The sequence below is a fragment of the Neofelis nebulosa genome, chromosome 15, assembly GCF_028018385.1.
Source record: "Neofelis nebulosa isolate mNeoNeb1 chromosome 15, mNeoNeb1.pri, whole genome shotgun sequence".
Lineage (NCBI taxonomy): Eukaryota > Metazoa > Chordata > Mammalia > Carnivora > Felidae > Neofelis > Neofelis nebulosa.
Window position 1 is genome coordinate 47,028,594 of NC_080796.1, and position 25,312 is coordinate 47,053,905.

Below are 25,312 nucleotides of genomic sequence, written 5' to 3' on the forward strand. Positions count from 1 at the left end.
TTAGATCACCACAGTGTACCCTTTAAATAACTTATAATGTTACATGCAGTTGTACCTCAATAAAACTAAAAAAAATTAAGTTAAAAAATTTATTTGTTTATATTACTTTTATAGTCAGAAAATTATGTGAAGAGGGGCGCCTGGGTGGCTCAGTCAGTTGAGCCTCTGACTTCGGCTCAGGTCATGATCTCACGGTCTGTGAGTTCGAGCCCCACGTCAGGCTCTGTGCTGACAGCTCAGAACCTGGAGCCTGCTTCAGATTCTGTGTCTCCCTCTCTCTCTGACCCTCCCCTGCTCACGCTCTGTCTCTCTCTGTCTCTCAATAATAAATAAAGTTGAAAAAAAAATTTTTTTTTTAAAGAAAATTATGTGAAGAAAACTTTCAAAAAAATAATGTTCAAGTCTCTGACTACATGGGCAGCAATTTGCTTGAAAGGTAAAGCAGAGCTCTCTGGAAAGGTGACAAAAGTTTTGAACACCAGAAAAATGGACACTCGTACGTGTTGATAAAATTTTATATGATCTATCAAAGGCTGGATCTCTTGACGCCATCTCTGGATCACAGGTTAAAAATTGTCTTATGAAGGGATCTTGGCTATTCTTACCTTCACAGCCAAGATTCCCCAGTTGGTCATTTCCCTATTCAGCTTCCCAACCAGTTACAATCTGGCTTTTGTCCTTAGGACATCACTGAAACTGTTCTTTCTCATTCACTAGCAACCTTTTAATGGTCATCGTACCACCTTTGCTTTTCTTCTTTTGCCCTGGTTTTAATTTATTCTTCCATGTCATAACCTATGTAATCATTGCAAACTGCCTGAAATCATTTCTGAAACAAGGTATCGATCAATAAATACTTCTACTTGTGTCACATTTCCCATATCATAGCTAATGCCAGCCTTTCTCCAGAGCTCTAAAGTAACATATCCTCTACTTAATCAATACCATGGTAGATACCTTATATAAGTACCTTAAAATTAACACATCCACTCCTGAGGTTACTACTGACCACCTCCAAGCCTGCCCTACATGTATTCTCTGTTTTAGTAAAAGAAATTGGTTTGTTTGGTTTTTTTTTAAGAATCAATACCTTTAAATCTTAAGGAGATCTTGTATTTCCTGTTTTAGTAAAAGTGGAGATCCCAGATCTCTGCCTTTTAGATCTTGGTTCCTTAGCTTTTCATCTCTTCTCCTACTGCTACTACCCTAGCTTATATTCTCAACTTCTTGTGCCTGAAGTGCTGCAGTAGGTTCCTAACTGATGTCTCTGCCTCCAGCCCCCACTGCTGTAATTTGTATTATTTTAGCTGTCTAACTGCTCTTTATAAAGCAAAAGCCTGATATTTTTGCTCCTACAATAAAATTCTCATGGCTTCAGTTGTGCTCTTCAAATTGAGATACAGGTACCCCAGAAGAAAGTCATAGTATGCCATGTGATACATGAAGCCACAGGATAAATCTGTAGCATCTTCCTGGGGTGTCAGTTTCTCTTGAAGACTTTGAGGGAGGGCAAAGGAGGTATTAGGAATAATCTGTAAAAGACTTGGAGATACACTAGCTTCCAAAATAAAGTCTAACTTCCCTTAGCATAAAGTCTAACTTCCCTGCTTCCCATATGATCTGAGTAGATGGTACAATCTTTTTGATCTACCAGAGTGTATAGGTTCAAGTTCTTTAGAAGGGGACAGTAACTATGAATTATTAGAGTGAAGAAGCAGAGGGGAGGGAGGAGGTAGTACTGGTGGAGAGATGAATGCAAAACCTAGTCTAAGGAGTTGAGAGCTGACCAAGGCCAGATGACAGATCAGCTCTTAAGAAAAGAAAAAGTTAGATCAGAGCAAGGTGGAATTGAAAATCAAGATGTTATGGACTAAAAACACAAAAAGTCTATGGACAAATCTGCGATCAAAGCCCACACTTGTACTGTTCATTATGGACCTTCGAACCCCTCATCTGACACAAGTAATATGGTTGTAAAACCACTTAAACAAATGGGGAAAAAATATTTATTGAGTACCTGCGGAAGGCCTTGTTTCTGTACTGGTTTCTTTTAACATAGAGAAAGTGTCTGTTGACTTTTATTGCCATTTTGAAGATAAACAAAAGACTCGGACAATATGTCTTTAATTCTATTACATTGGACATGGTAAGCAGCATCCAGTAAATATTAATTGAATAGAGGTGAATAAAACTATGTATAAGAAACTTTAAACCCTACAAATAGTACACAAATTTTAGTACACAATTTTCCTATCATGCACAGATAGTATTCAAATTTATTGCATAGACGATCTATACAAATTGATCTCAAAACTACTCCAAAAAATACAAAATTGTTACAACATGAAAGTTAGTGTACTAAATAACAGATGTGTTGGAAAGGATGTTAAAAAAAAAAACACTATTTGAAAAATAACAGGAATAGGGGCACCTGGATAGCTCAGTCAGTTGAGCGCCTGACTTCAGCTCAGGTCATGACCTCATGGTTTGTGACTTTGAGCCCCACATCAGGCTATCTGCTGTCAGCACAGAGCCTGCTTCAGATCCTGTCCCCCTCTCTCTCTGCCCCTCCTCCACTCATTCTCTCTCTCTTTTCCTCTTTCTCAAAAATAAATAAAACTTACATATATATGTAAGTTTTATTTATATGTATATATGTATGTGTGTGCATATATATATATATATATATATATATATATATATATATATGAATGTGTTTGTGTATATATATATGTGTGTGTGTAAGAAAAATACCAGGACTATATATCAGAATCTGAAGGATGTGATTAAAGCAATAATCTAAGGAATTACAAGGCATTAACATCTTAATAATTTGGATATAATAACATACATGACAGTGAGAGAGGGATGAAAGTTTAAAAGAAATAGCAAAAACCAAAGCAGAAATAAATTAGCATAGAGATGGTGGTGCTGATATTTACAAACTATGCCACAGAAAGATGTAAAAACTAACTCTACAAGTAGCTTCATAAAGCTACACGTAAAAATGCTGTAACATGTGATAACAATTGGAAAAACCAGGAATTGAGGGATCCACTTGTGAGTAATTCTTGCTTTTCTCTCTCTCTCTCTGTCTCTCTCTCTCTTTCTCCCTCTCTAGTTATTGTGATCAACTGAAAGTCTCGGAGAGTACCCACGTGCTTCAACCCTTCCTCCCCAGTATCCTGGATGGCTTAATTCACCTAGCAGCCCAGTTCAGCTCAGAGGTCCTCAACCTGGTGATGGAGACCCTATGCATCGTTTGTACAGTAGACCCAGAATTCACAGCAAGCATGGAAAGCAAAATCTGTCCGTTCACCATCGCCATTTTCCTAAAGTACAGTAACGGTATGCCACCAAGACCATGTGTTATAAGGGACACCAAGAGAAGGTGGTGGTGGCTGGTGAATTTAAGTGAAAATTTTCGCTGGGTCTGATGGTCTTAGGCATCTAAATAAAGACTGGCTTTCACTTAGCAAAGAGGAGAGCTGTGCTGTAGCTACAGGAACACTAAAAAGTAGAATGCTGGGGTGCCTGGGTGGCTCAGTCGGTTAAGCATCCAACTCTCGATTTCGGCTACAGTCATAATCTCGCCGTTGGTGGGTTCGAGCCCCACATCAGGCTCTACGCTGACAACGTGGAGACTGCTTAGGATTTTCTGTCTCTCTGTCTCTCTCTCTCCCTCCTCTCTTCTTCCCCCTCTCCCACTCTCCCTCTCTCCCTTCCTCTCTCCCTCCCTCCCTCACTTAGTCTGTCTCACAAAAATAAACATGTTTTTAGAAGGTAGGATACCTATTCTTATAACTCTTAACTGCAGTAAGAACTGGGGATAAAAGACAATGAGTAAAGGGTTAAATAGCAAGTGGTATAACTCAGAACTTAAGCAAGTAGGAAATTGAGCAAGTAAATCAAAATCTTCCTAACAGGTCTAGAACTATAATGTACAAAGTGAGATACTGAAGAAGTAGATACACAGGTTTATGAACAGCAGTGTTCATCACAAGGCTTTTATAGTAGCAAAAATCTAGAAGTAATAAAAAAGATTAATGACCTTTATTATATCCATAAAGTAGAATACTGTACAGCCTCTAAAAATCACACTTCTCAGCCATGGGAAAGTGCTCACAGTATAATAAAAGAACAGATGGTTTTCCAAACGGCATAGACTATAATCCCAAGTTTGGGGTTTGTTTTAGACAAGGATTAATTTGTAGCTACGTATATAGAAAAAATACCAGAAAAAACTACATCAAAATGTTAACAGTAGTTCTCTCTAGGTGGGGGAAATTCCAAGTGTTTTCTTTCCTTGAATACTTTAGTGCATTTTAAGTTTTTCTGTAGTGACTGTGTATTAACACACACTTTACCTGTATAATGTTTTATTGTCAAAAAAATATTGACTATATTTGTTTTTGTAGAGGTAGCACCAATAGGGAAACAGAGGATATAGGGATAGAGGTTATATAATATGATATCATGCTAAATATTTTATTTGATTCGCTTTTTCGCCTAAAATGTGTCCCGGAGGGGTTTTCATGTTGCACTCTTCGATATATCTCATTCTTTTCAATCATCACATAATATTCCATAAATGGCTGTACCGTATTTATGTGCCCATTCTGTTAATAGACATCTAAGTTGTTCCCGACTTTTTCCTAAAACGATGCTGCAGTGATCTTTTAACATATATCTTAGTGCACTGCACACTTTTCTATTTTTTCATGCTAGATACAGGAGATTTTTCTTACATAGGTAAAATAGATCACGCTAAAGTTTTGTTTCTCCACAAGGCTCTGCTTTCTGAGGGTTTTACCTTTGGCCTTGGAAATGCTTTGGGAGTTCTTTTTTCTATCATGACTACCCCCCTAAGAGATGCATATGGTTCCCCTTCAACATGTGAGAACCTGGCAATCAGTGTTTTGGCAGTTTTTGAAACTTTCGTGTCTTCTTAACAAAGTAATCGGCGGGTTTCTCTTTTCCTTAAGCATTTGGTTTCATAATCAATCCAGGCAAGAATAAAGACATTAAAGATTTGCCCCAGAATTGGAATTTAGGAACCAAAACAGATGAACATATGGGAAGAGGAAAAAAAGAGAGAGTGAGGGAAGCAAACCGTAACAGACTGGTAACGATAGAAAACAAACTGAGGGTTGATAGAGGGAGTGGGTGGGGGATGGGCTAGATGGGTGATGGATATTAAAGAGGGCACTTGTTGTGATGAGCACTGGGTGCTGAATGGAAGTGATGAATCACTAAATTCTACTCCTGAAACCAGTATCACACTACAGGTTAACTAACTAGAATTTAAATAAAAATTTGGAACTTAAAAAAAAAAAAAAGAGTTGGCCCAGAAAAAAAGCCAAATTTTGTTTTAGGAGTAGCTGTTTCTGACTAGTCCCTGACTTAATGAAATCATGCATATTCTAGCTCTTAGAGACTTAGCATCTCTCCTGTCCTTTCAGGTTATTCATATGGCCTCACTAGATCCCAGATATGTAATATGTAAGCAAAGCAGAAGTTGTTAACTTAGGTTAGAGCCAAATAATAGGTATCTTTAAGCCAGAAACACATGCAGACCATTGGGTGGGGGGGATTCTGTGTTGCCTTATCCACTTCAGATCCTGTCGTCGCCTCGCTGGCTCAGGATATCTTCAAGGAGCTGTCTCAGATTGAAGCCTGTCAGGGCCCAATGCAGATGAGGCTGATTCCTACTCTAGTGAGCATAATGCAGGCCCCAGCAGACAAGATCCCTGCAGGGCTGTGTGCGGTAAGTGGTTCCAAGGCCAGGACTGGTGTGGGTGTAGGTAGAAGAAGAAGAATGTGCACTTGCTGTACAAATACCACCTGTAGATCCCACCTCGCTGACGGGAAACCAATTGCATAAGAGATTCATAGGGTGATCTTCCTGGGCTACTTTGCCCACAAGGACAACGGGTGGTTCTTGAGGCTCAAAGAAAATGTCCCTTCTTGTTCTTTACCTGTCCTCAGTGACTTGAACGGAGTGCCATTATTACACAGCACCACTAAGTACATCACTGGGCTATCCATTCTACTGCCGTATACTGCCCACCCCCATATCTTAGCGAGTTATGAGCTATCAGGAGGAAGCTGAGAGCACTATCTACTATCTAATTATTCCTTTCTTTCAGAAACTTTCATTAATGAAAATTAATGAGCTTTCTTTGGGTTGCTGTGTTGTATCCATGCAATAAAGATCTTAGTTGTAGGGCACTGCCGAGCCCCACCCTAGGGGTAGTTCTAATTCTTTTTTCTCTTCCGCTCTTCAGACTGCCATCGATATCCTGACCACGGTAGTACGGAATACAAAGCCTCCCCTTTCCCAGCTACTCATCTGCCAAGCTTTCCCTGCTGTGGCACAGTGCACCCTTCACACAGATGACAACGCCACCATGCAGGTATCTGAGCCTTGGTGACTAGAAGAGGAGAGATAGCTCCCAGCCATGGGCTTATAGCAGGCTGAGAAAGCTGGCACGGTCTCACGCTTTTGAGATCTAGGTCTCTCAAATCCATATTTAACAAGGGCACCCAGGAAGGGTCCGGACTGTGGAAGCCAAACACGCTCTGCTTTGGGATGTATTGTAATCTTAAAAGTATGGATGCCAGACATTCTACCCATCTATATCTGGGTATTGCTACGGTGGACAAGATTACAGACATAGAGACCTGGAGCCATACAAAAGTCTTTTCAGAATTAAAGTGAGCAAAGTAATAGCCCTTTGAAAACACCTAGGTAAACAGTGGTTCATATAGGTGTGTCTTTATTCCCATAAATATCTGTAGTACCCCTAATCACTGCTACATCCTAGACATGTTTTCCCAGTACCAGAGGTAGACCTTTGTGGTTAAAACTTGGTTTGTTTGGTCATTATCCCTTGTGGTCAGAAGTGTGCTTTTTCGAGGTAGCTGATGAGGTGAAGCGAGGACCATATAGTGCATGGCTACGTCTGTAACAGTAAAGTCCCGACCCCAGTCATACGTGCCCACCACAAACCCTGTGGGCTCGTCACTCTATGTGGCATAGGCCCCTAAGTAACATCTGCCCATGCAGACTGTGGGCCTCCTGGCCTCTGTTCCCAGTTGCTGATGTTGTTTGCCATCTTTGTCTCCCCAGAACGGTGGAGAGTGCTTGCGGGCTTATGTGTCAGTGACACTGGAGCAGGTGGCCCAGTGGCATGATGAGCAGGGCCACAACGGGCTGTGGTACGTGATGCAAGTGGTGAGCCAGCTCCTGGACCCCCGCACCTCAGAGTTCACTGCCGCCTTTGTGGGTCGCCTCGTCTCCACCCTCATCTCCAAGGCAGGGCGGGAGCTGGGGGAGAATCTGGATCAGATTCTTCGTGCCATCCTCAGTAAGATGCAGCAGGCAGAGACGCTCAGTGTCATGCAGGTGAGATGATATGGGGAGCTGGGCCTTCCCCAACCCCAGGCGGTCGGTCGAAGTGGAAATCAGTATACAGGGCCTGAGGTTTTGTTTGTTTGTTTGTTTGAGAGAGAGAGAGAGAGACAGGGCATAAGGCGGGGAGGGGCAGAGAGAGAGGGAGACACAGAAGCTGAGGCTGGCTCCAGGTCCCCAGCTGTCAGCACAGAGCCTGATGCGGGGCTCGAAGCCACGAACCAGAAGATCGTGACCTGAGCCGAAGTCGGATGCTTAATGACTGAGCCACCCAGGTGCCCCGGTCCTGAGTTATTTTACTCCGTCTTACTGTCTTTGTAGAACAGTTAAGTAAAATCTATTCTGGCCCAAGAAATCCCGACAAGGAAATCTCCATGTTCTCTATTTCTCAACTGGCCGGCCCCACTCCTTCTCATCTCCTAAATCTCTGAAATTGTTTTCCTTGAAGCAGATGTCCTTCTTGTTACTTCCTAGTCTCTGATCATGGTGTTCGCTCATCTGGTGCACACTCAGCTGGAACCCCTCTTGGAGTTCCTGTGCAGCCTCCCAGGACCTACTGGCAAACCTGCCCTGGAGTTTGTGATGGCTGAGTGGACGAGTCGACAGCATCTGTTCTATGGACAGTATGAGGGCAAAGTCAGGTAGGGCCCCTCTTTCTTCTCTGGGCATTCTGCCTCTCCTTGTATTTCTTCTTTCCCTGACTTGCTCCAATGATTTTTGTTCAATAGAGCAAGCTGCCCTTATATTCCTTTTTTCCTCTATTTCTTTATTGCTAATCCAGGTCTTTGAATAGCTGCCATCTTGAAACTCCCAGAACACAGTCAACACACATAGCACGTTTTTTTTTTTTCCTCCTCATTGCCGGCCAGAGATCCTCCTCTGCCACAGACTTCACCCAGCCAAATACTGCTAGTGGCTTATTCTCCTTTATAAACCTAAGCCTTCTAATCTTGGCTTGCTGACTTCCTATCCTAGACTCACCTCCCGGTGGTTCTCATCACCCCATTGCACCTTTCAGTGTGGCCAGCCCTTGTGATCTGTGCCCGCCCCAGCTTTGTTCCAAGAAGTTCAGAAGCTCTCACGAGGCCATCCTCATGAGCACTAAATCCCCCTTTCAGCTGAGCTGTCTTATCTCTCCTGATTCGTCATGAACAGAATGCTCACCATCAAAGAGAGAGTCTTAGGGCATAATTGCTTATCTCCTTGGAGTAAACTCTAGATGGGTGGCTGATCGACCCTTTTTGGCTCTTCTTGCCAGCTCTGTGGCACTGTGTAAACTGCTCCAGCATGGCATCAATGCAGATGACAAACGGCTACAGGATATCCGCGTGAAGGGAGAGGAGATCTACAGCATGGATGAGGGCATCCGCACCCGCTCTAAGTCAGCCAAAAGTGGGTGACGCTGCTGCCCTCCAGTACCCTCCCTGGGGGCTAAGGATGTGTGGGGTGGAAGGCATGGAGGTACTATCATCTAGATTTTTGAAACACAGTCGTTAGTGATGGGTTTGATAAAAAAGAAACAGAAAACTGCAGGTACACAAAGGATCGGAACATATGCTTCCTTCCTGTGGCTGAAAACTGCCAAAAGCCATCTCGGGTACCAAGGCTCCCCAGCTTCATTTGGGGGCTCTAATACCCATTTTCAGCATGTCTTTGTTATTGGGTTGCTTTCACTGATGTGTAGGCAGTGAATGCAAAGCTGCCCTCTTCAACTGTAGCTCTATAATCACCCGTGCTGTTTCTCAAACTGCGAGTCATGGGGACTAGAGTACTGTGCTCTGTACAGTCACTTAGTGTCCAAGCTTTATCACCAGCAAAAATGTATCTCCTTTAATTCTTGAACTCTCTTAGCTGTCCTAACTTCTCAACTCTTATGACACCAAGCAGAATGCAGTTATTTAACTTTAAATCATTCTGTGGTGGCTGAATATAGTCTGGGTTGGTGGAAAGGCTGAGGGATGGTGAACTGTGTCTGGTGAGGAGCACTGCAGGACAGGAGGCACTGCCAGAAGGGAGTCCACTGACAGCCTGCCTAGAAGCCTTCCCTTTCCTTTCCAGACCCTGAGCGCTGGACAAACATTCCTTTACTGGTCAAGATCTTGAAGCTGATCATCAATGAGCTTTCCAACGTCATGGAGGCCAACGCCGCACGCCAGGCCACCCCTGCAGAGTGGGGTCAAGGTGCACCAGGCCCTTATTCCCAGCAAACTTTGAAGCCTGCCAGATCAAGTCACGATATTCAGATTATCAGTTTGGCTTATTGAGGCACTGAGGGGTTTTTTAATGTTTATTTAAGCATGCCTGCCATGTGGCTAGCATTGCTGTGCACGTGAAGAGCTGCTCCTCGGGTCTACCTTGTGAAGTCTCTTCAGAGGCTGGGGTGGGAGGCAGCCAGGAGGCAAGCCGCGTAGCCCTTCCTGTTTGGTTTTTCTCAAGAGCTTTTCATCCTTTTATGTACCCACCAGAACACCCTCGTTTCTTCCACTCAAGCTCATTGGGAGGGCTTGGCCACAGGCCACGTTGCAGAAACCCTCGGGACCCTCCTATTCTGGCCTGTTTACATTTGGGAAGGGAAAATCTGTGAGTATATGCTCCAGCTGCTTTTCATCTCCAAGTAGATGACTCCAATGATATGTGGGAGGACCAGGAGGAGGATGAAGAGGAGGAAGAGGATGGTTTAGCTGGCCAACTCTTATCTGACATTCTCGCTACAAGTAAATATGGTAAGCAGTCTGAGGAGAGGACAGCCATGCTAAATACCTTTTCTGTGCACCGGGACCAAGAATGGGGTACCAAAGAAAGGGGAGAGGTGGGCCCACAAGGGATGGTCCGTGGGCTTTTTAAGCCCTTCTACCTCAGCCGTGTGGTGATGCCTCCCCGCTTGGGGCCCAGTCGGCCTCTGCCCTGACCCTTCTCTGTGTTGGCTGTGTCTAACAGAGGAGGATTACTACGAGGATGATGAGGAAGATGACCCTGATGCCCTTAAGGATCCTCTCTATCAGATTGATCTGCAGGTGAGAATGTCCAGAGAAGATAGATGTCTTGCAAGTGACACAGTCTCAAGCCAGAAACAGGAATATGGGCTCCAACCCATTCATAGTTCCCAGCCTCAGGGCAGAAAGTTCCTGTCTTGCCGAGTAGTCAGAGGCTCTGGGTGGTCTGGGACTTTGCACCTTAGTATTTTATACCTACCAGTGTTGCAATCCAGCTTCTTAAAACCCAGCTATGTTGTGAAGGTCCTCGGGTGGAAATATGAGATCTATTGGGAAAATTTTGTTTCTTTATGGACTTTAGTCTCTGGGTTGAGCCTGAACTAGATCCAGGAATGTAGAAAGCCATCCCTCAGGGTGCTGGCAGTTGTCTGACAGCCAGTGCTTCCTATACCGCCGATAGTTCTCGCCCCTTACAGATGGTAAGCCTGAGAACCTGCAGTAAGGCCACTCTTTTTTCTTCTCTCCAGGCCTATCTCACGGACTTCCTTTGCCAGTTCGCTCAGCAGCCCTGCTATGTCATGTTCTCAGGCCACCTTAATGACAACGAGAGGCGGGTTCTGCAGACCATTGGCATCTAAGAAAGGGAGACTTTCCAACTCTGCTCCTCCTGGCCCAGCCACACACCATTTTGCAGCCCTTAACTGGCCTTGAGATGTACTTTCTTTTCAACCTAGAGTGGCCTCCTGACTCTTGGCCCTTGGCCTTTGCAGAGTGACACTGACAATTCAGACCAAGGTCACCAGTGCTGTCACTTAGGAATACTGGAACAAAGGACATTTCTCAAAGTCCCCCTGAAGATACTCCATCTCTAGAACCTTTTCCTCCCCAACCGTGCCCCCACCTCTGTTCCTAGAGTCCTCTGCCGGCCACTCCAGAAACATAGTGCCCAGAAGGATTACGTGTTCATGGATTATTTCGCCCCACCTCAGGAGCACAGGGAGTCATAACCATGTACATTCTAAAACAGACCTGTTTACTTTCATAGGACATCTGATATGTTCAGATAGGAATACCCTTGAGAGATGATAATGCTTTCTGCTCTCTACCACAGATGCTCTGGGTTTTCCATAGGAATGAGAGGCAGCAGCTACATTCTGACCCCTCTTCCAGTGACCTCTCCTTGTCTCCCTCCTACAACACTAAGGCTCCCCTGTCACAGGAAGTCCTCTTGTTTTTGCCTCATTGCATGACACAGTCCCTCCCCCCAAGCTATTCCTATGTATACACGCACACACAACATCAGCCAGACAGATGGCAATTTGTTTTTCCTTTTTTTAGAAAAAAAAAAAAAAAATGGGAAAAACATTTTTTTTAAAGTCCACCTGACCCAACTGTATTTAATATTCCTCCCCAACACATCACCACACACTCTGATATTCAAAGGTTACCCCCTCTCCCTCAGGAATCCTCTAAAGTGGTTAAGTTGTAGCCCTCAAATTTGCAATGTGTATTTTTCTAGGAGAGTAAAGTAATCTTTACAAATGAATTCAGTCCACATGGTATAAGGTGTCCCGGCACCTCTGCCTTCTGTTCCTTTTAGAAGGAAAATAAAAATAAGGGGGAAAAGATTAGGCGGAGCCATGCAGACACCTGAGTGTGTTCTAGCTAACCTAGCCCGAGATGATTCTTAGAGAACTGGTATCATCCAGTCAGATATTTTTAAGGGAGGTCCCTTAATTGGGAAATGCAGTCATTGTGGGTTCAAAAAGTGAATGAGGATAACCAGTGAAGGGGAGGAAGGTAAAGCCCAGCATTCCCTTTTTTTTATAATGCCGACACCTACTGCCCCTGTTTCAGCCACTACAGAAGGTTTCTTTAGACTGATGATCAAGTCTCTGTTCTCAAGGAAAGGTCCCCACTTGGGGCATTTACTGTACGGGACTGTAATTGGAAGCCTAAGGATTTTGTAGCCAATAGTGATTTCACACCACTAGGTGTCCCTGGTGTACAACTCCCACATCTGACTGAGTCGGGAAAAGTGTCTGTTAACGTCACTGTCTTTGAAAAGTCTGAGGGCGTGTGCACAGCCTGGTCTGCCAGCCAGGTTCTGAGACTAATAACTGCCCCTGTGATTTCTCTCCCTTGAGTTGGGGAAGTTGCTCATATTGGGGAAATGATGGAAGTCTGGCTAATTGGTGCTCAGGAAAACCATTCTGAGCCTTAGAAACTCACTCCGTGTTTATTGATCTCAAGGCAGTGCCAGTTAGTTTCAGTGCTGAAGGTTCCACAGGGCCAAATCAACCCCTGATTGTGGCACAAAAGAATGGTCTCATGCCAGTGGCATTGGACTGCTGAGTTTGGGAAGGCTTGGGGGCTTTCACACATAGACTGAGAAAGATATAGACCCCTCCTGGGCCCACTAATGACAAAAAGAGCCTATCTCGTGCCAAAAATGGTCTCTTGACAAGGGTCCTCTCTTCCTGCTCTCTCGCTAGTTTTAGGGGAGGACTGGAAAACTTGAGTTCTGAAGGGAAAGGGTCATAGGATCACCTGAGGGGCCACCCCCAACCAACAGACATACTGTTGTCAGTTAAGAGCAGAGGGTCTTGGACCCTTTGGTGTGCAGGCACTTCCTGCTCCCACAGCATTTCAACCATCCCATTTAACCTTTATAGCAGGTACACAGTAGATAATATTCCCATTCTGTCAGTGAGGAAAAGAGTTCAGAAACTACATCCAGGGTCCGCGAGAAGAAAAAATCTGCTTGAGTCCAGGAGTATTGACAAAAAGTTGAACTCTAGCTCCTTTTGGTCTCCTGTGTTTTTGGCCAAAGAACCGGCTTCAGTCTGAAAAGGTCAGGGCCAACTGGTTAGAAAGAATTGAAGTTCAAGATAAGATAAACAAGGGAATAATAAGAGTGCTGAGCTGCTCTCAAATTCTCCAGGTCTCCTGACCCTGGTGAGTAACCGCTAGGACACCAAGGGCTTTCCCAAGACTGTGTTGAGCTCTTAGTGGAAAGAACTGAAAGGAAAATGGAAGAAATACCAGAAGACAGAAGGTGAAAGTCCAAGAACTGAAGGAAACTGGTTTTCACAAGTGCCCATCAGAAGTGTGATATTGATCAGGGACTATTAGATGACTCAAGCCAATAAATAGGAATGTTGTAATTAGTGCTTAATATAGGGCTTAATAGATATTAGTTGTGAATTCAGAACAAGTGATAGAAAACTAGCCCCATAGTCTGATTTTGTTAACAGATTAGATAAAATCTGGACATGGTAAAATCAAAGCATTAGGGAGATAGACCAGTTGGTAACTGGCCACCAACTCTCAGACTGCAAATTGGCATGTTGTGGAATGGCTTATGCTGTGCCCCAGGGCTCTGTCCTTGGCCCCTCCTTTGATACTAATGACAGATGAGGGAGTTTTTTTATGCCTTACCCATTCCAAAAGAGGATCTGAGGCCCAAAAGAAACCCTACTAGATAGGAGAGAGATGCTGATCAGATTTTTAGATAACAGGAAACCCCTGGGAAGGATGACAATTTAGGATTCAAACAAATATGTCCATAACCTGTAAAAAAATGGGCAGAATTGAAAGGTAAGGTTGTTTCAAAACTCAGATTAATGAGTATGAAGAAAGTTAAGGATTACAGAGTACTGTACTCTTGTTAACGATTCTGCGTGCCAGTAACAAGTGTTTATTATGTTGAACTGTTAGCGTGTCTTCGCTAAACTCTAGTGTAGTTCTGGCTGGGTTAGTAGACACACATTGTGTAAGATCATTTCAGTCTTCTGTGCCTGTCAGCAATCCTAGAGTGCTCTGTTCCATTATGGTGCTCCAGCAGGAGGCTCCCTGACAGAAGGCGAGCCCATCTGCAAGACAAAAACCAAGAACTGGAGGACCTAAGCTGTGTCAAGGGGGAAGAAACTTGAAGGAGCTGAGAAGACTCAGGGAAAACAGGACACTGCTTTGGAAAATGAAAGGGTTGTCCAGTGAAAGATCTATTTCTCACCCCAGCCTGGCAGACCTATGGCCAATGAGTAGATCATAAACTCAAAGCCAAATTCTGGCTCCTATCATGTTTGTTCTGTTCAGTAAATATTACATTTCTATTACATGCAAGGCCAATGGTAGATGCTGGAGAGGCTTGGCCCCTTCCCTCAAGAAGCTAGTCTAGTCGGGGGTCAGAAATAGCGCAGCGAATGTGGGGAGTACCGTGAGAGGAAGAAATACTGGGGTCGATCCCCAATACCCAAAAAAAGGGAATGGTTAATGGTAAGTGGGAGAAGTCAGAGTTGCATGGAGAAGGTGACCCTTGACCTGCAAGGTGGCTAACAACTGCTGAGATTTCAGGACCACTCACTAAATGCCAGTGACTGTTCCAAAGTGTTGGATTATCTCGTGTAGACCATCTAATAACTTTACAAAGTGCATAATTTTGTTTATCCCATCTACAGACTGATGAAACCAAGGCACAGAGATATTAAATGCTACCTGCCGAAAGTCACATAGCAAAGTGTGTGATTCTGATCCGAGTGGATTGCACTTTTTGCCAGTACTCTGTCTTGCCTCCCCTATGCCTTTGCCAGGCAGACGAGGGTGGGGTAGGACACTCTAGAGAAAAGATCATTAAGAAGAGACCCATCATGGAATAGGATTGCATTTTCACAGCTTATATGCAGGTTAAAAGATTGGAATTTATAGTTCACAGGACTCTTGGCCAGAAATAAGCAGGAAGGAAAAGTGAGAGCCAGATGGTGGAGGATCCTATAGGCCTTCCCCCTCTTCAGGGAATGGGAGACCACTCAAGAATTTTAGGCAGAGAAGTTACACAATCAGGTTTGCATTTTGTTTATGTTTATTTTTATTTATTTATTTTTTTTTATGTTTCTTTTTGAGAGAGCGCAAGTGAGCTGGGGAGGGGCAGAGAGAGAGGAAGACAGAATCTGAGGCAGGCTCCAGGCTCTGAGCTGTCAGCGCAGAACTCAATGCAGGGCTTCAACTTGTGAACCTTGAGCTCATGACCTGAGCCTAAGTTGGACGCTCAACCTACTGAGCCACCCAGGTGGCTTCAGGTTTGCATTTTAGAAAGCATACTGATGTCTGTCCGGACAGGACTAAAAGGGGAGGCTGGAGGCAAAGTGCAGGTGAGAGAACCAAGAGCCTGGACTCGGCGGTAACCAGAGAGGGGGTTGGAGTGGAAGAGGTCAGACTGTGAAAAGTTGACAAGGGTGGGTCTAGAGGGCCTGACGGTGGATAGGGAAAGGTCTTCCCAAAAATGACAGCTGGCTGGGGCTTAGACTAGACCTTCACCACACTTTGTCAGGACTTGGGTAGCAAAGCAGCGAAAAGTAATTGCTAATAAAATTCCACCATTTGTAAATATTTACCTTTCTCTGATGGATTAGTACAAGTTCAAAATTAGCCTTCTAACAAGGACCCTCACATTGTTTTGTTTGGGGAGGGGCTTGTTTTGAGTAGGTGAAAATAGGGTGGCATTAACCATTCTCCTAAAATTGCCAATTACACTGGGTCTGTTAGACTTCTATGGTACACGTGATTTTGTAGCAGGTGTGCTGGCCTGACCTGACTAGAAGGCCTAGGAAGCCCCTTCAAGTCTTGAGTTACTCTGACGTGGCATGATTACATAGCTAGAAGGTAAGGAGGGAGCTGGGGTGACATCCCCTGTGATCCGTGGTTCCCATATTTGTAAAATGGAGAACTAATACCCACCTCAGAGTTGTAGTTAGAATTCAAGATGTCTTAATTGAAGCACTTCAGATGGAAGAGAGTGCCTCTTTCCTCTGTGTCTCCCCCGCCCTCCGGTAGCTGGGAGCTATGTTTGGCTCAGTCTCCCTGACTCACTGGATTAGAATGACTCAATTCAGTTCCACAGATGCTGCTGCTAAATTAGGGTCTCAGTGAGCCTTTGGGAGGACAGCTCCGTGTGAAGTGCTGCAGCACCGCCATCCTGCCCGGGAACAGGATCGAAACCGGTGCTGGCTGCAGCCCTGCCTTCCACCTGCTGCGGACTTTTTCTGTAATATCTACATGACCAATGTATTGGTTTGCTTTCACTGGATTTCCCGCCGCCCCCCCCCCCCCCCACGTATTCTAAGAACATAGCCAAATTCTTTACATTTTCTTGCATTAGTTGCTTTTGCAGAGTGGGAAGCAGAGCTGCTTGAGGATCGCCCTGCTTCTGGATCCTAGGGTAAAAGCTTGAGTGAACTGAGATAAGGCCCAGGGCCGTGGAGGAAGAAGGAAAGGAGAGAGAGAAAAGGAGAGGGGTGCCAGAAAACGAGAAGGAACAGAAGTCCGTGGGGCCTGAGTGGTGAGGACCTTTACCTGATCCTGGCATAGCACTGGGGGACAGAAGAACTTCCTAAGGGAAAGGCTGCCTGGAATCCCTGGGGAGGCTGCATACTGGGCACCAGGGCTCTCTGGAACAGTTCCTGGGCCTGCGGCACATAGGCCAGGACTGTTGCACTTGCAGGCCCCTGGCTGGCAGAAGACAAGGCCTGCAGGGTCCATCCCCAGTGCTTTGCCTTGTGGGAAATCCCAGGACCTTTTCGTGATCCTGGTGGGGGAAGCAAACCATAATGACGACAGATAATTCCCCCACCAGCTGTGAGGATAGAGACGCCATCTGATCTAACTGGATTAAAAGAATAAATGTGGCACTTTTACACCAGGTTTTGGGATTACAAATTCACACCTGATCTCACGTCCCTCACTGGCTTGGCTCTCTTGCCTCGTTCCTGACTCACAGAGGTTCACCAGCAAGAACACAGAAATATATGTGGAGGCAAGAGGGTTGGGTTCCTGCCCAAGCTCTGCTAGTGAACTATATCATGTGACCCTAAATAAACTCTTTTCCCATTGAACAGGGAGAGAGAATGGGCCAGAGTGCCTCTGCCAGCTGACTTGGGGATTCTACTGGGTTTGACTGAACCATAGTCCATTTACAAATGAGGAAACCAAGCCCAGAGGAGGTAAGTGGTTTCTCCAAATTTGGAGAGCCAGGAAGTGGCAAGGCAGGACTCATGCTCTGGTTAGGGGTTCAGAGCGTGAATTCTGGAGCCAGACTGCTTGGGTTTGAATCCTGGCTCTGCCATCTACCAGATGGGTGACTTTGGGCAAACTACTTAAATTATCTGTGCCTCCGCTTTCTCATCCACATAATAGGTATAATATTAGTTATCTGCTTCATGAAGTCATTTTGAGGATTAAAGTCAACATAATAGTGCTGCCTCATAGTAAGTAGTAATTTCTGCCATCAGTCTAATTCCAAGCCTAAAGCAACTCTCAATATCCAAACTTGACCTTGCAGAGGCTGTCACACCAACGAAGGCCCTGTACCTCTGTCTGTCCAAAAGTTCCCACCTGTGCAGATGATGAACAGGACTAGGCTGAAAACGGAGACCCCAGGGTGGAAAGGACCAGCTGGAGGGCTGCGGCCCCTGTCCCCAAACCCTTCCCAGGAGACTGAGCGAAGATAAACAAAAGAGCTGTAAACAGAAACTTCTTCCTTCCTTACCCTCAGATCCTCAGATCCCAAAATAACACTTGTCTGCCCCCACCCTGCCCAGCTGGCAGAGGTGCAGTCTGAGTAAGGTGCCATTTAAAGATAACCTGGCCCTCCCCGTCTGCCCCACTGGCTGGGCTGGGCTCCTGAGGCTGGGCACCGGCTGCCTGGGACTACTAATGCTCCCACAGCCCCCCAGGGCAGGCTGCTCATGGATACCACCCAAACCAGCCCAGCTAACCACTCCTTTCCCAAGGCCCAGGGCTGTGGAAGTTCTGCCCAGGCTGACCTGGGCCTCTGCAAAGAAGCAGAAGCCTGGCGTTCTGGGGAAGGTAATCCTGCAAAGGCGTTGCTAAAACCCCTCTAGGGAAGAGCGTTCCTTCCTACCAGTAGCTGGGCCAGCAGCGAGGCTGATCCCCACCATCCTTCACCCACTCCCAGACCCCTCCCACCAAGAGGACAAAGTCACAGTCTTTCATTTGCAGTGAGAAAGATTAAAGCTGGACACCAGGGAAGACCTTATGTTGCAGGAGAGATGTTTGTTTATTTGGGGACAGCGGGAGCCAGGAGATCTGGTTCCTTTAGTCCCCAGCTAAGCCATGAGACCTTGGCCAAGTTTCTGGCTCTCTCCTGGGCCTTGCTCCCCCGCCCTCCCCCAGCTCTGGGTTGCAAGGAAGAATCAGTGTGTCTTCAACACCCTGGAGGAGGGTGTAAAGAGATTAAATCAGAATGAGGAAAGGGCTCAGGGTCCTTGGGTAGAAGGAAATGTGTAATTACCTATGTGCCATACCTATGTGCCGGAGGTGACTATGCCAGAAGATAGCTGGGAGGAGAAAGACTGGAGAAAGCACAGCCTCTTGAGGAAAGCACGAGACCAGCCAGAGGCAAGTAGAGGAGAGGAAGGGAGCTCCCCTTATCTCACAAAGGCTCAAAATCCCCCTGGGCCAGAGAGCTGGGTGTGGCAGGAACCTCTGGAACGGAGGCTCCAGGACTCTGGTCCTGGGAAGGCAGGAAGGCCTTGGGAGCGCCCAGGCGGGCCTACTCGCTCAGCTATGATTTGAAGAAGAGCAAGAAGGGGGTTGGGTGGATCCCTGGGCTGGTCATTCAGCCCAGCAGTGAGATGACTCAGCAGCACACGGGTACCACAGTCCCAGGCGAAGCCCAAACTGGGTCACAGGCATGGTCTAGCCCCTCCTCTCTACCCAGCTTCCACCGCCCTTCCCCACTCTAAATATCCCGCTATCTTCCCACACAGACTCCTGCGAGGGATAAGGGCTGGATACCATGGTTTCCCCAAGTACGCATGCTCTGTATGCCAAGCATAGCACCGAGCATTTTAGACTTGTTACAGGAGAGGCAGGCGGTGGGGTGGAAGGGCCTGGACTTTGAAGTCACACAAGTCAACCTTCAAATCCCAGCTGTGTAAGCTGGGAAAATTCACCTCCAGCCTCTCTGTACAATAGGAAACTCATTTGCAGTGTTAGCTGCTAGTATTATTATTATCATATTCCAGGCACCCTGGGGAAAGCCTGCTACTGGAAAAGTCCATATTTTGTCTCATTGCACATTAATTACTGTCTGCCTCTCCTATTCCAGGAAAGTGCCTCTGCCCCTCACTGGGGCCTGGGAGAGTGGCTTGGTGAGGGGAACAGGCTCCTGTGTGCCCTGAGTAGAGGAGGTACAATGAAGCCCCTTCAAGGCCTGGAGATTTGAACAATCCCCTTCTCAGGGCCCCCAGTCCCTCCCTAGCGCTCCCACCCAGCCTCTTCCCACTCCCTCCCAGTTCCATGGCCTCTGGCAGGACTCAAGTCCACATGGCAACACAGCTAGCCTCAGCCCTCCATCTCCAGGCTCTCCCAACTGCTGCCAGTTCTCCCCCCACCCCCGCCCCTGCCCACAGACCCTCCCCCACCCTCTGTCCCAGTCTAACGCTCCTACCGTGTGGACTGACAAGTTTTGCTAGCATTTTCCAGTTAGAAAATCACTGATGGTGTTGTGAGAGTTAGGTGTCGTGGCCAGCTGGAAGCATCAACCAGGTTGAGACTCGAGGAGGACTAGTTGGAGGAATAAAGGAGAAAAGCAGGAAAGTAGCCAGAAAAGGATGAATTTGGGGAAATGTGGTTTTGCTTTGCTTGGTTTTGTTTCGTTCTGTTTTGTTTTACATGGAGAGACTTGAGATTTTTTTTTTTTTTTTTTGCTCTGGGGAAAGAAGCTGATAAGAAAGGAGAAACTAAGGATGCAGAAGAGAAGAGACAATGCTGGGAGAGGGATCAGATGGGGTCTAGAGTACACATGGAAGGGTTAGCCTTGGACAGGAAGAGAGACAACCCTTCCTCTGAGAGTCACTCAATCAACAATGATCACCTAGGGCCCGGACTGGGTGACAGCAGTGAACACGATGGCCACGTGGTCCAGCACTCCTGGAGCTTGTGCACTAGGAAAGAAGACATGGATGGGAATGGAGACACTGTCTGGGGGGTGGCGAAGTGAGAGACATCTCTTTTTGTCCCTCTGCCCCTGGGTTTATGACTGTGTCCTGCATGGGTGCATATATTCGCTTACTCCCCTCCCACACCCCACCCCTGCAGACTACCAGCAATTTGCTGGGGCAGGAGCCCTGGTCTCCTTACTCCAGCTCTTGGGTTGGGTGTGCCAGTACCCACAGGGGCCCAGGGCAGAGCAGCTCTGCTTCTGGCAGCCCTCCCCTAACTTGTTTAGATTCTGCTGGGCCATCCATTCTCTCTCTCACCTCCGAACACCCTCTGCTATTGGAGGGGAGGATCCACCTGGATTTAGAAGACTTGGGTTCTGACGTTGCCTCAGCCGTATACCGGCAGGCAAGTCCTTCAACTCCCGTGAGTCCTAGTTTCTCAATCTGTAAAATGGGATCAATGATAACACCTGTCAACTTTGTCGAGCTCGCAGAAACTGTGGAGAGCCTCAAATGAGGTTAAATGTCAAAGTGCTTTGTAAAGAACTGTCCCATGGCCAGGGGTTGAGGTAGGGTTTTGATTTTCCCCCTGGAGTGATAGGCAGTTCCTGGTCAGTGTAACCCAGGTAGCAGGGGGCACAGTCACTGACACTCAATATAAATTTGTAAAGGGGTTGATTGGCTCCCCTCCCCCCAAAACACTGTCCCCACGGTAATTAACTCTTGTTCTCCCTATGCTCTCCTAGCCAATGCAGTGTTTCTGCAGGATTGCTTTGTGAAGAAAGGGGTTTTCACTGTGAAGGGTGTCTAGCTGGATGGGCTCCAGGTGGCCCCAGCGGCCTGTCATCCCGACTGATGAGGCCATGGGCTGGTGCATGCCAGCGCTGTCCACTCAGAGGGGGAAGGGTCCGTCTCAGGGAGCCAGTGCAGCTGGCAGAGTCCAGGTCTGTGGGCACCGCGGGGACAAAGCGGCTCTGAGCTGCCTCTCAATGGGTGCCTGTGTTGTGGGAATGGGGGCGGGGTGCTCTCAGCCTCTTTTCCCTCTTCTCCCGCCCCCCTTCCCCGCAGGACGTCCTGGGCTGGACACTGGGGCAGAGGAGGTCCTGCCCCTCTAGGGTTGGCCCATGTGCCTGGGTACTCGGAGATGGCACCAGGATCGGGGCTTCTGGGGTCCGGGATACTGATTGGGCCCAGGCGAGGGGCGGGCCCGGGGCACGGAGAGGCCTCCCTGGCCGCAGTGTCCAGCGGCCCGCTGTGGCCACGGTGGCTCTGGCGGGAGGAGCCACCTTGGAGCCAGGGGCGGGGCGCAGGGCAGTACCGGGCTGGGTGAGGGGCGCCCCGCTCCTGTGCCCGGGCCGGGTGGGCGTCGCCGGTGGGTGGCCCCCTGGGCCGGGCGCGGAGCGTGGGGGGGGGGGGGGGGGGCAGGGTTACCGCGGCCCGGGCCTTAGTCCCGCCCTCGCAGGAGGCGGGAGAGGAAACCGAGCCTGGCGGCGGGTTGGGCCCCGCAGCAGCTCCCGCCGGCCGGCTTCGTCCTGCGCTCCCTGCTCCCGGCGGCCGGGCCCGGCCGCGCCCAACCCCCGCCATGCGGCCCCCGGGGCTCTGCGGGGCCGCGCCGCTGGCCGCGGCCGCCCTTCTGGTGCTGGGGGCGCCCCTGGGTAAGGGGGTGCGCCGCGGGGTGGGCGCGGGGCTCCCCTGGGTGCTGCCGGTGCGCAGGGAGCGGGAGGAGACACGGCCGGGAGGCTGGGCCACGGGCCGCTGACCCGGAGCGCGGGGTCAGCTCGGTAGAGAGGCCGCCGGGGCTCAGGGGCGGAGCGCCTCAGGGTGGCGACCAGGGGCAGCCCCCGCGTCCCGGGAGCCGGCGGGCTGGGAGCCTCGGGGAGCGGGGTAAGGGCGGACGGAAAGCTGGCCTGGTGGCCATGCCCCCCCCTACCCCCGACCTGCCCGCAGCGCTGGCCGGCGAGGACTGCCTGTGGTACCTGGACCGGAATGGCTCCTGGCATCCAGGCTTTAACTGCGAGTTCACCTTCTGCTGCGGGACCTGCTACCATCGGTACTGCTGCAGAGACCTGACCTTGCTCATCACCGAGAGGCAGCAGAAGCACTGCCTGGCCTTCAGGTGGGCTCGCGTCCCCTCCATCCTCCTCTCAGGAGGCCCGCCTGGGCCTCCCCTGCTCCCCCCGACCGCCTCCAGCCCCTCTCCATGTCCACCTCCACAGCCTCAGCCCAAGCCCAGGACTCGGCTTGGGGACAAAGCTGGATGTTAGTGCTGGGGCCTGGGAGGTCCAGGAAAGGCGCATTAGCAACGCTCTAGGGCTTGGTGGAGAGTGTGTGCAGGGTCAAAACCCAGACCGGGGTGCGGCTTTGTGGAAGAAGCCCTGGCAAGAAGGCAGGAGTCTTGGGTTTGATTCCCAGGTCCAGTTCTCAGGCGTGTGCTCTTGGGGAAGACTCATCCTCTCATGGGTCATTATTTCCTCTTCATAAAATGAGGGGGTTGCCAAAATTAGTGGTTTTCAAACTTCTTTTTGAAGGGGACTGCTAATATACAAAAGGCGTAAGGAGACTGTGATGGGGGGGGGGGGGGGTTAAAAAAAAAAAAGGGCTCTAGATTATTTCTAAGGTGCCTTTCAATGCTAACATGTTCCAAGCCTAACCAATTGAGTTGTAGATGCAGGAGTGAGGAAGTGGGGTGCGCACTACAACTCCCGGCATGCCTCACACTAGCCAGCCAGGCAGCATGGCCTTCTGGGAAATGGAGGTCCCCTAAGATCTCCTCCACAGGGACTGGGCAGAGCCCCTCAAGGAACCCCAAATCTCAGCTTGCTGTGGCCCCCTGCTGGCCAGGAGTTGGAGCACAGTTTTATGGCACCATAATGAGGACTCCCTCCTATGAGTGTTGGAAGGTGAGGGGACCTGTTCTTTGTCTAAAGTCCCAAGACCATAGCAGGCATCGCCTCCGCCGTGATCCTCTTTGTGGCTGTGGTTGCCACCACCATCTGCTGCTTCCTCTGTTCCTGCTGCTACCTGTACCGCCGGCGCCAGCATCTGCAGAGCCCATTTGAAGGTATGTGCAGGGTTGGGCGCGACGAACCTGGGATAGGCCGAGCTGAGCCGAACCCCACGACGGGCCCCGGAGAGTTCAAGGATGTGTGAATTGCACAGTAGGGCGTGCTTCTGCAGACACATACCGGCCAGCACGTGACCCCGGAACTAACGTTCCAGGGCCGTGTATGCGAACATCGGACTGCGTGTACACGCACCTGCATGCATGTGAATGTTGAGATGTGCACGGCATGCCGTCTGCCGGCAGTGGTGTGTGTGCAGTGGGCACCTGCCTGCACATGACTCTCGGAAAGCGCAGGAGGTGGGGTCTATGGTGGTGAGCATTAACTGGGTGTGCTCCAGTGTACAATGGAATGTGTGCCTGAGTGCCGGCACATGACCGCCTATCAGCCCAAACCCGATGGACACGGGACGCGTGACCCTGCATGGGGGAATCGGTGTGGGGGGGAGGGGCTGGGGGAGGGACCCCTCCCCCCCTTGGTGGCAGCTCTGCTAGATTACAAGATACCAACCCCGGGAGCTGCCCCCCCCCCCTCCTTGCCTAAGTGGGACATTCCCCGGGCTGTGTTCTCTGGCTTGTGAGGCCTCTGAACCTGCCGAGGGGTGCAGACCTGCTAAACACACACTGACCCGCTGGGACCAGGTGCACGGCTCCCTGTTCAACTCTGCCAAGCAAGGTCTGGGAGGCAAAGGCAGCAGGTGGCCAGCCCGGAACCTACCAGCACAGAGAGCAGGGGCCCGGTGGTGCCTACCTCGGTTTCTTGGGCAGGAGAAGGAGGCTTCCTCCCGTGCAGGTGGAGCTCTGAATGCTGATCCTTGTCCCCCACCTAGGCCAGGAGATTCCAATGACAGGCATCCCAGTGCAGCCAGTGTACCCATACCCCCAGGACCCCAAAGCTGGCCCTGCACCCCCACAGCCTGGCTACATGTACCCTCCTAGCGGTCCTCCCCAGTATCCACTCTACCCGGCTGGGCCCCCTATCTACAACCCTGCAGGTAAGTGAGCAGTCTGGTGCCACTTGCTCCTGCCTGCCCCCTACCCCTGTGCTGGGACCTCCCCTGCCCCTGTCTCCCCCTGAGTCCCTCTTCCAGACTTCTACCTCAGCTGGAAACATCCAGGCTACCTCTTCTGCATGGATCCTTCATGCCTGTGGGATTGGGGGTCACTTCACATCCTCCTGTGCCACCCCTGACCCTCACCCTGTCTCCTTGGCTTTCAGCTCCTCCCCCCTATATGCCACCACAGCCCTCCTACCCAGGAGCCTGAGGAACCAGCTGTGTCTCTGCTGCCCCTTCAGTGATGCCCCTCTCCTGTATCTGCATCTGGCCCTGGGGGCGGGCAGGGGTCCTCTATTCACCAGGCCCCAGAAAAAGCCAAACCCTGGGTCCTACTGGTGATGGAGCCCCAGGGAAGTAGACCAGGAGCTGAGCTGGAACTTGGCCATGAACGAGGGGTGGGTGGGGAGGGCTTAGAATCGGGGGACTCTTTTTACCTGGGGCAACAGAAGGACATGAAAGCCTGGGTCAAAGCCCCTGCTTTCTCAGAGTCCTTCTACTCTCAAGATCCCAGCCAGGAAGGCTGGGACCCGTCCTGTTTGCTCACTGTGGGCTGGGGCAGGGTGGGGAGTGGGCTCCATCGGCAGTGGGCAGAAGCCCTGCCCCTGGCTGCCCCACTGGCCCGGACTCCAACATGCTGGATTAAAGCTGTAAAGCTGTAACTCATGTCGGTTGCCTCATTGGGTCCCTGCACACCTTCCAGGAGCTCTGCCTTCAGCTGGGCCCTGAGTGCTGCCGGTACCACATCCTTCGAGCAGGAAGGGCAGGTGCCAGGGCTGGAGCCCAGCACCACCCTTACCCCCCTTGCACAAGCAGAACCACCCCAGGCTAAGGGCTCCTTGAGCTGGTTCCCAAGCCGGTGAGATGGATCTTGCCACAGCGGGCGA

The 25,312-nt window shown here is 49.1% G+C and overlaps 2 protein-coding genes across 3 annotated transcripts in view; both read left to right on the top strand.

The window, feature by feature from the left end:
* The window catches only part of IPO9 (importin 9), a 56,390-nt gene extending 41,533 nt beyond the window's left edge, over positions 1 to 14,857 (top strand). The window contains exons 15-24 of one of the 2 annotated variants that reach the window (XM_058700333.1): positions 3,122 to 3,348; positions 5,619 to 5,767; positions 6,288 to 6,416; positions 7,133 to 7,408; positions 7,889 to 8,055; positions 8,673 to 8,806; positions 9,473 to 9,595; positions 10,033 to 10,137; positions 10,352 to 10,428; positions 10,875 to 14,857. In XM_058700333.1, the coding sequence (XP_058556316.1) occupies positions 3,122 to 3,348; positions 5,619 to 5,767; positions 6,288 to 6,416; positions 7,133 to 7,408; positions 7,889 to 8,055; positions 8,673 to 8,806; positions 9,473 to 9,595; positions 10,033 to 10,137; positions 10,352 to 10,428; positions 10,875 to 10,985 (1,498 nt within the window). In that variant the 3' untranslated portion in view covers positions 10,986 to 14,857. The remainder of the gene's footprint in view (positions 1 to 3,121; positions 3,349 to 5,618; positions 5,768 to 6,287; positions 6,417 to 7,132; positions 7,409 to 7,888; positions 8,056 to 8,672; positions 8,807 to 9,472; positions 9,596 to 10,032; positions 10,138 to 10,351; positions 10,429 to 10,874) is intronic. The other variant, XM_058700334.1, reaches the window with a different exon arrangement.
* A 6,877-nt stretch (positions 14,858 to 21,734) lies between these two features.
* On the top strand, positions 21,735 to 25,091 carry SHISA4 (shisa family member 4). Its single transcript, XM_058700336.1, has 5 exons — positions 21,735 to 21,964; positions 22,257 to 22,425; positions 23,237 to 23,370; positions 24,201 to 24,365; positions 24,590 to 25,091. The coding sequence occupies exons 1-5, from the start codon at positions 21,892 to 21,894 to the stop codon at positions 24,634 to 24,636; spliced, it is 588 nt and encodes a 195-aa protein (XP_058556319.1). The 5' UTR covers positions 21,735 to 21,891; the 3' UTR covers positions 24,637 to 25,091.
* The last annotated feature ends 221 nt before the right edge of the window (positions 25,092 to 25,312 follow it).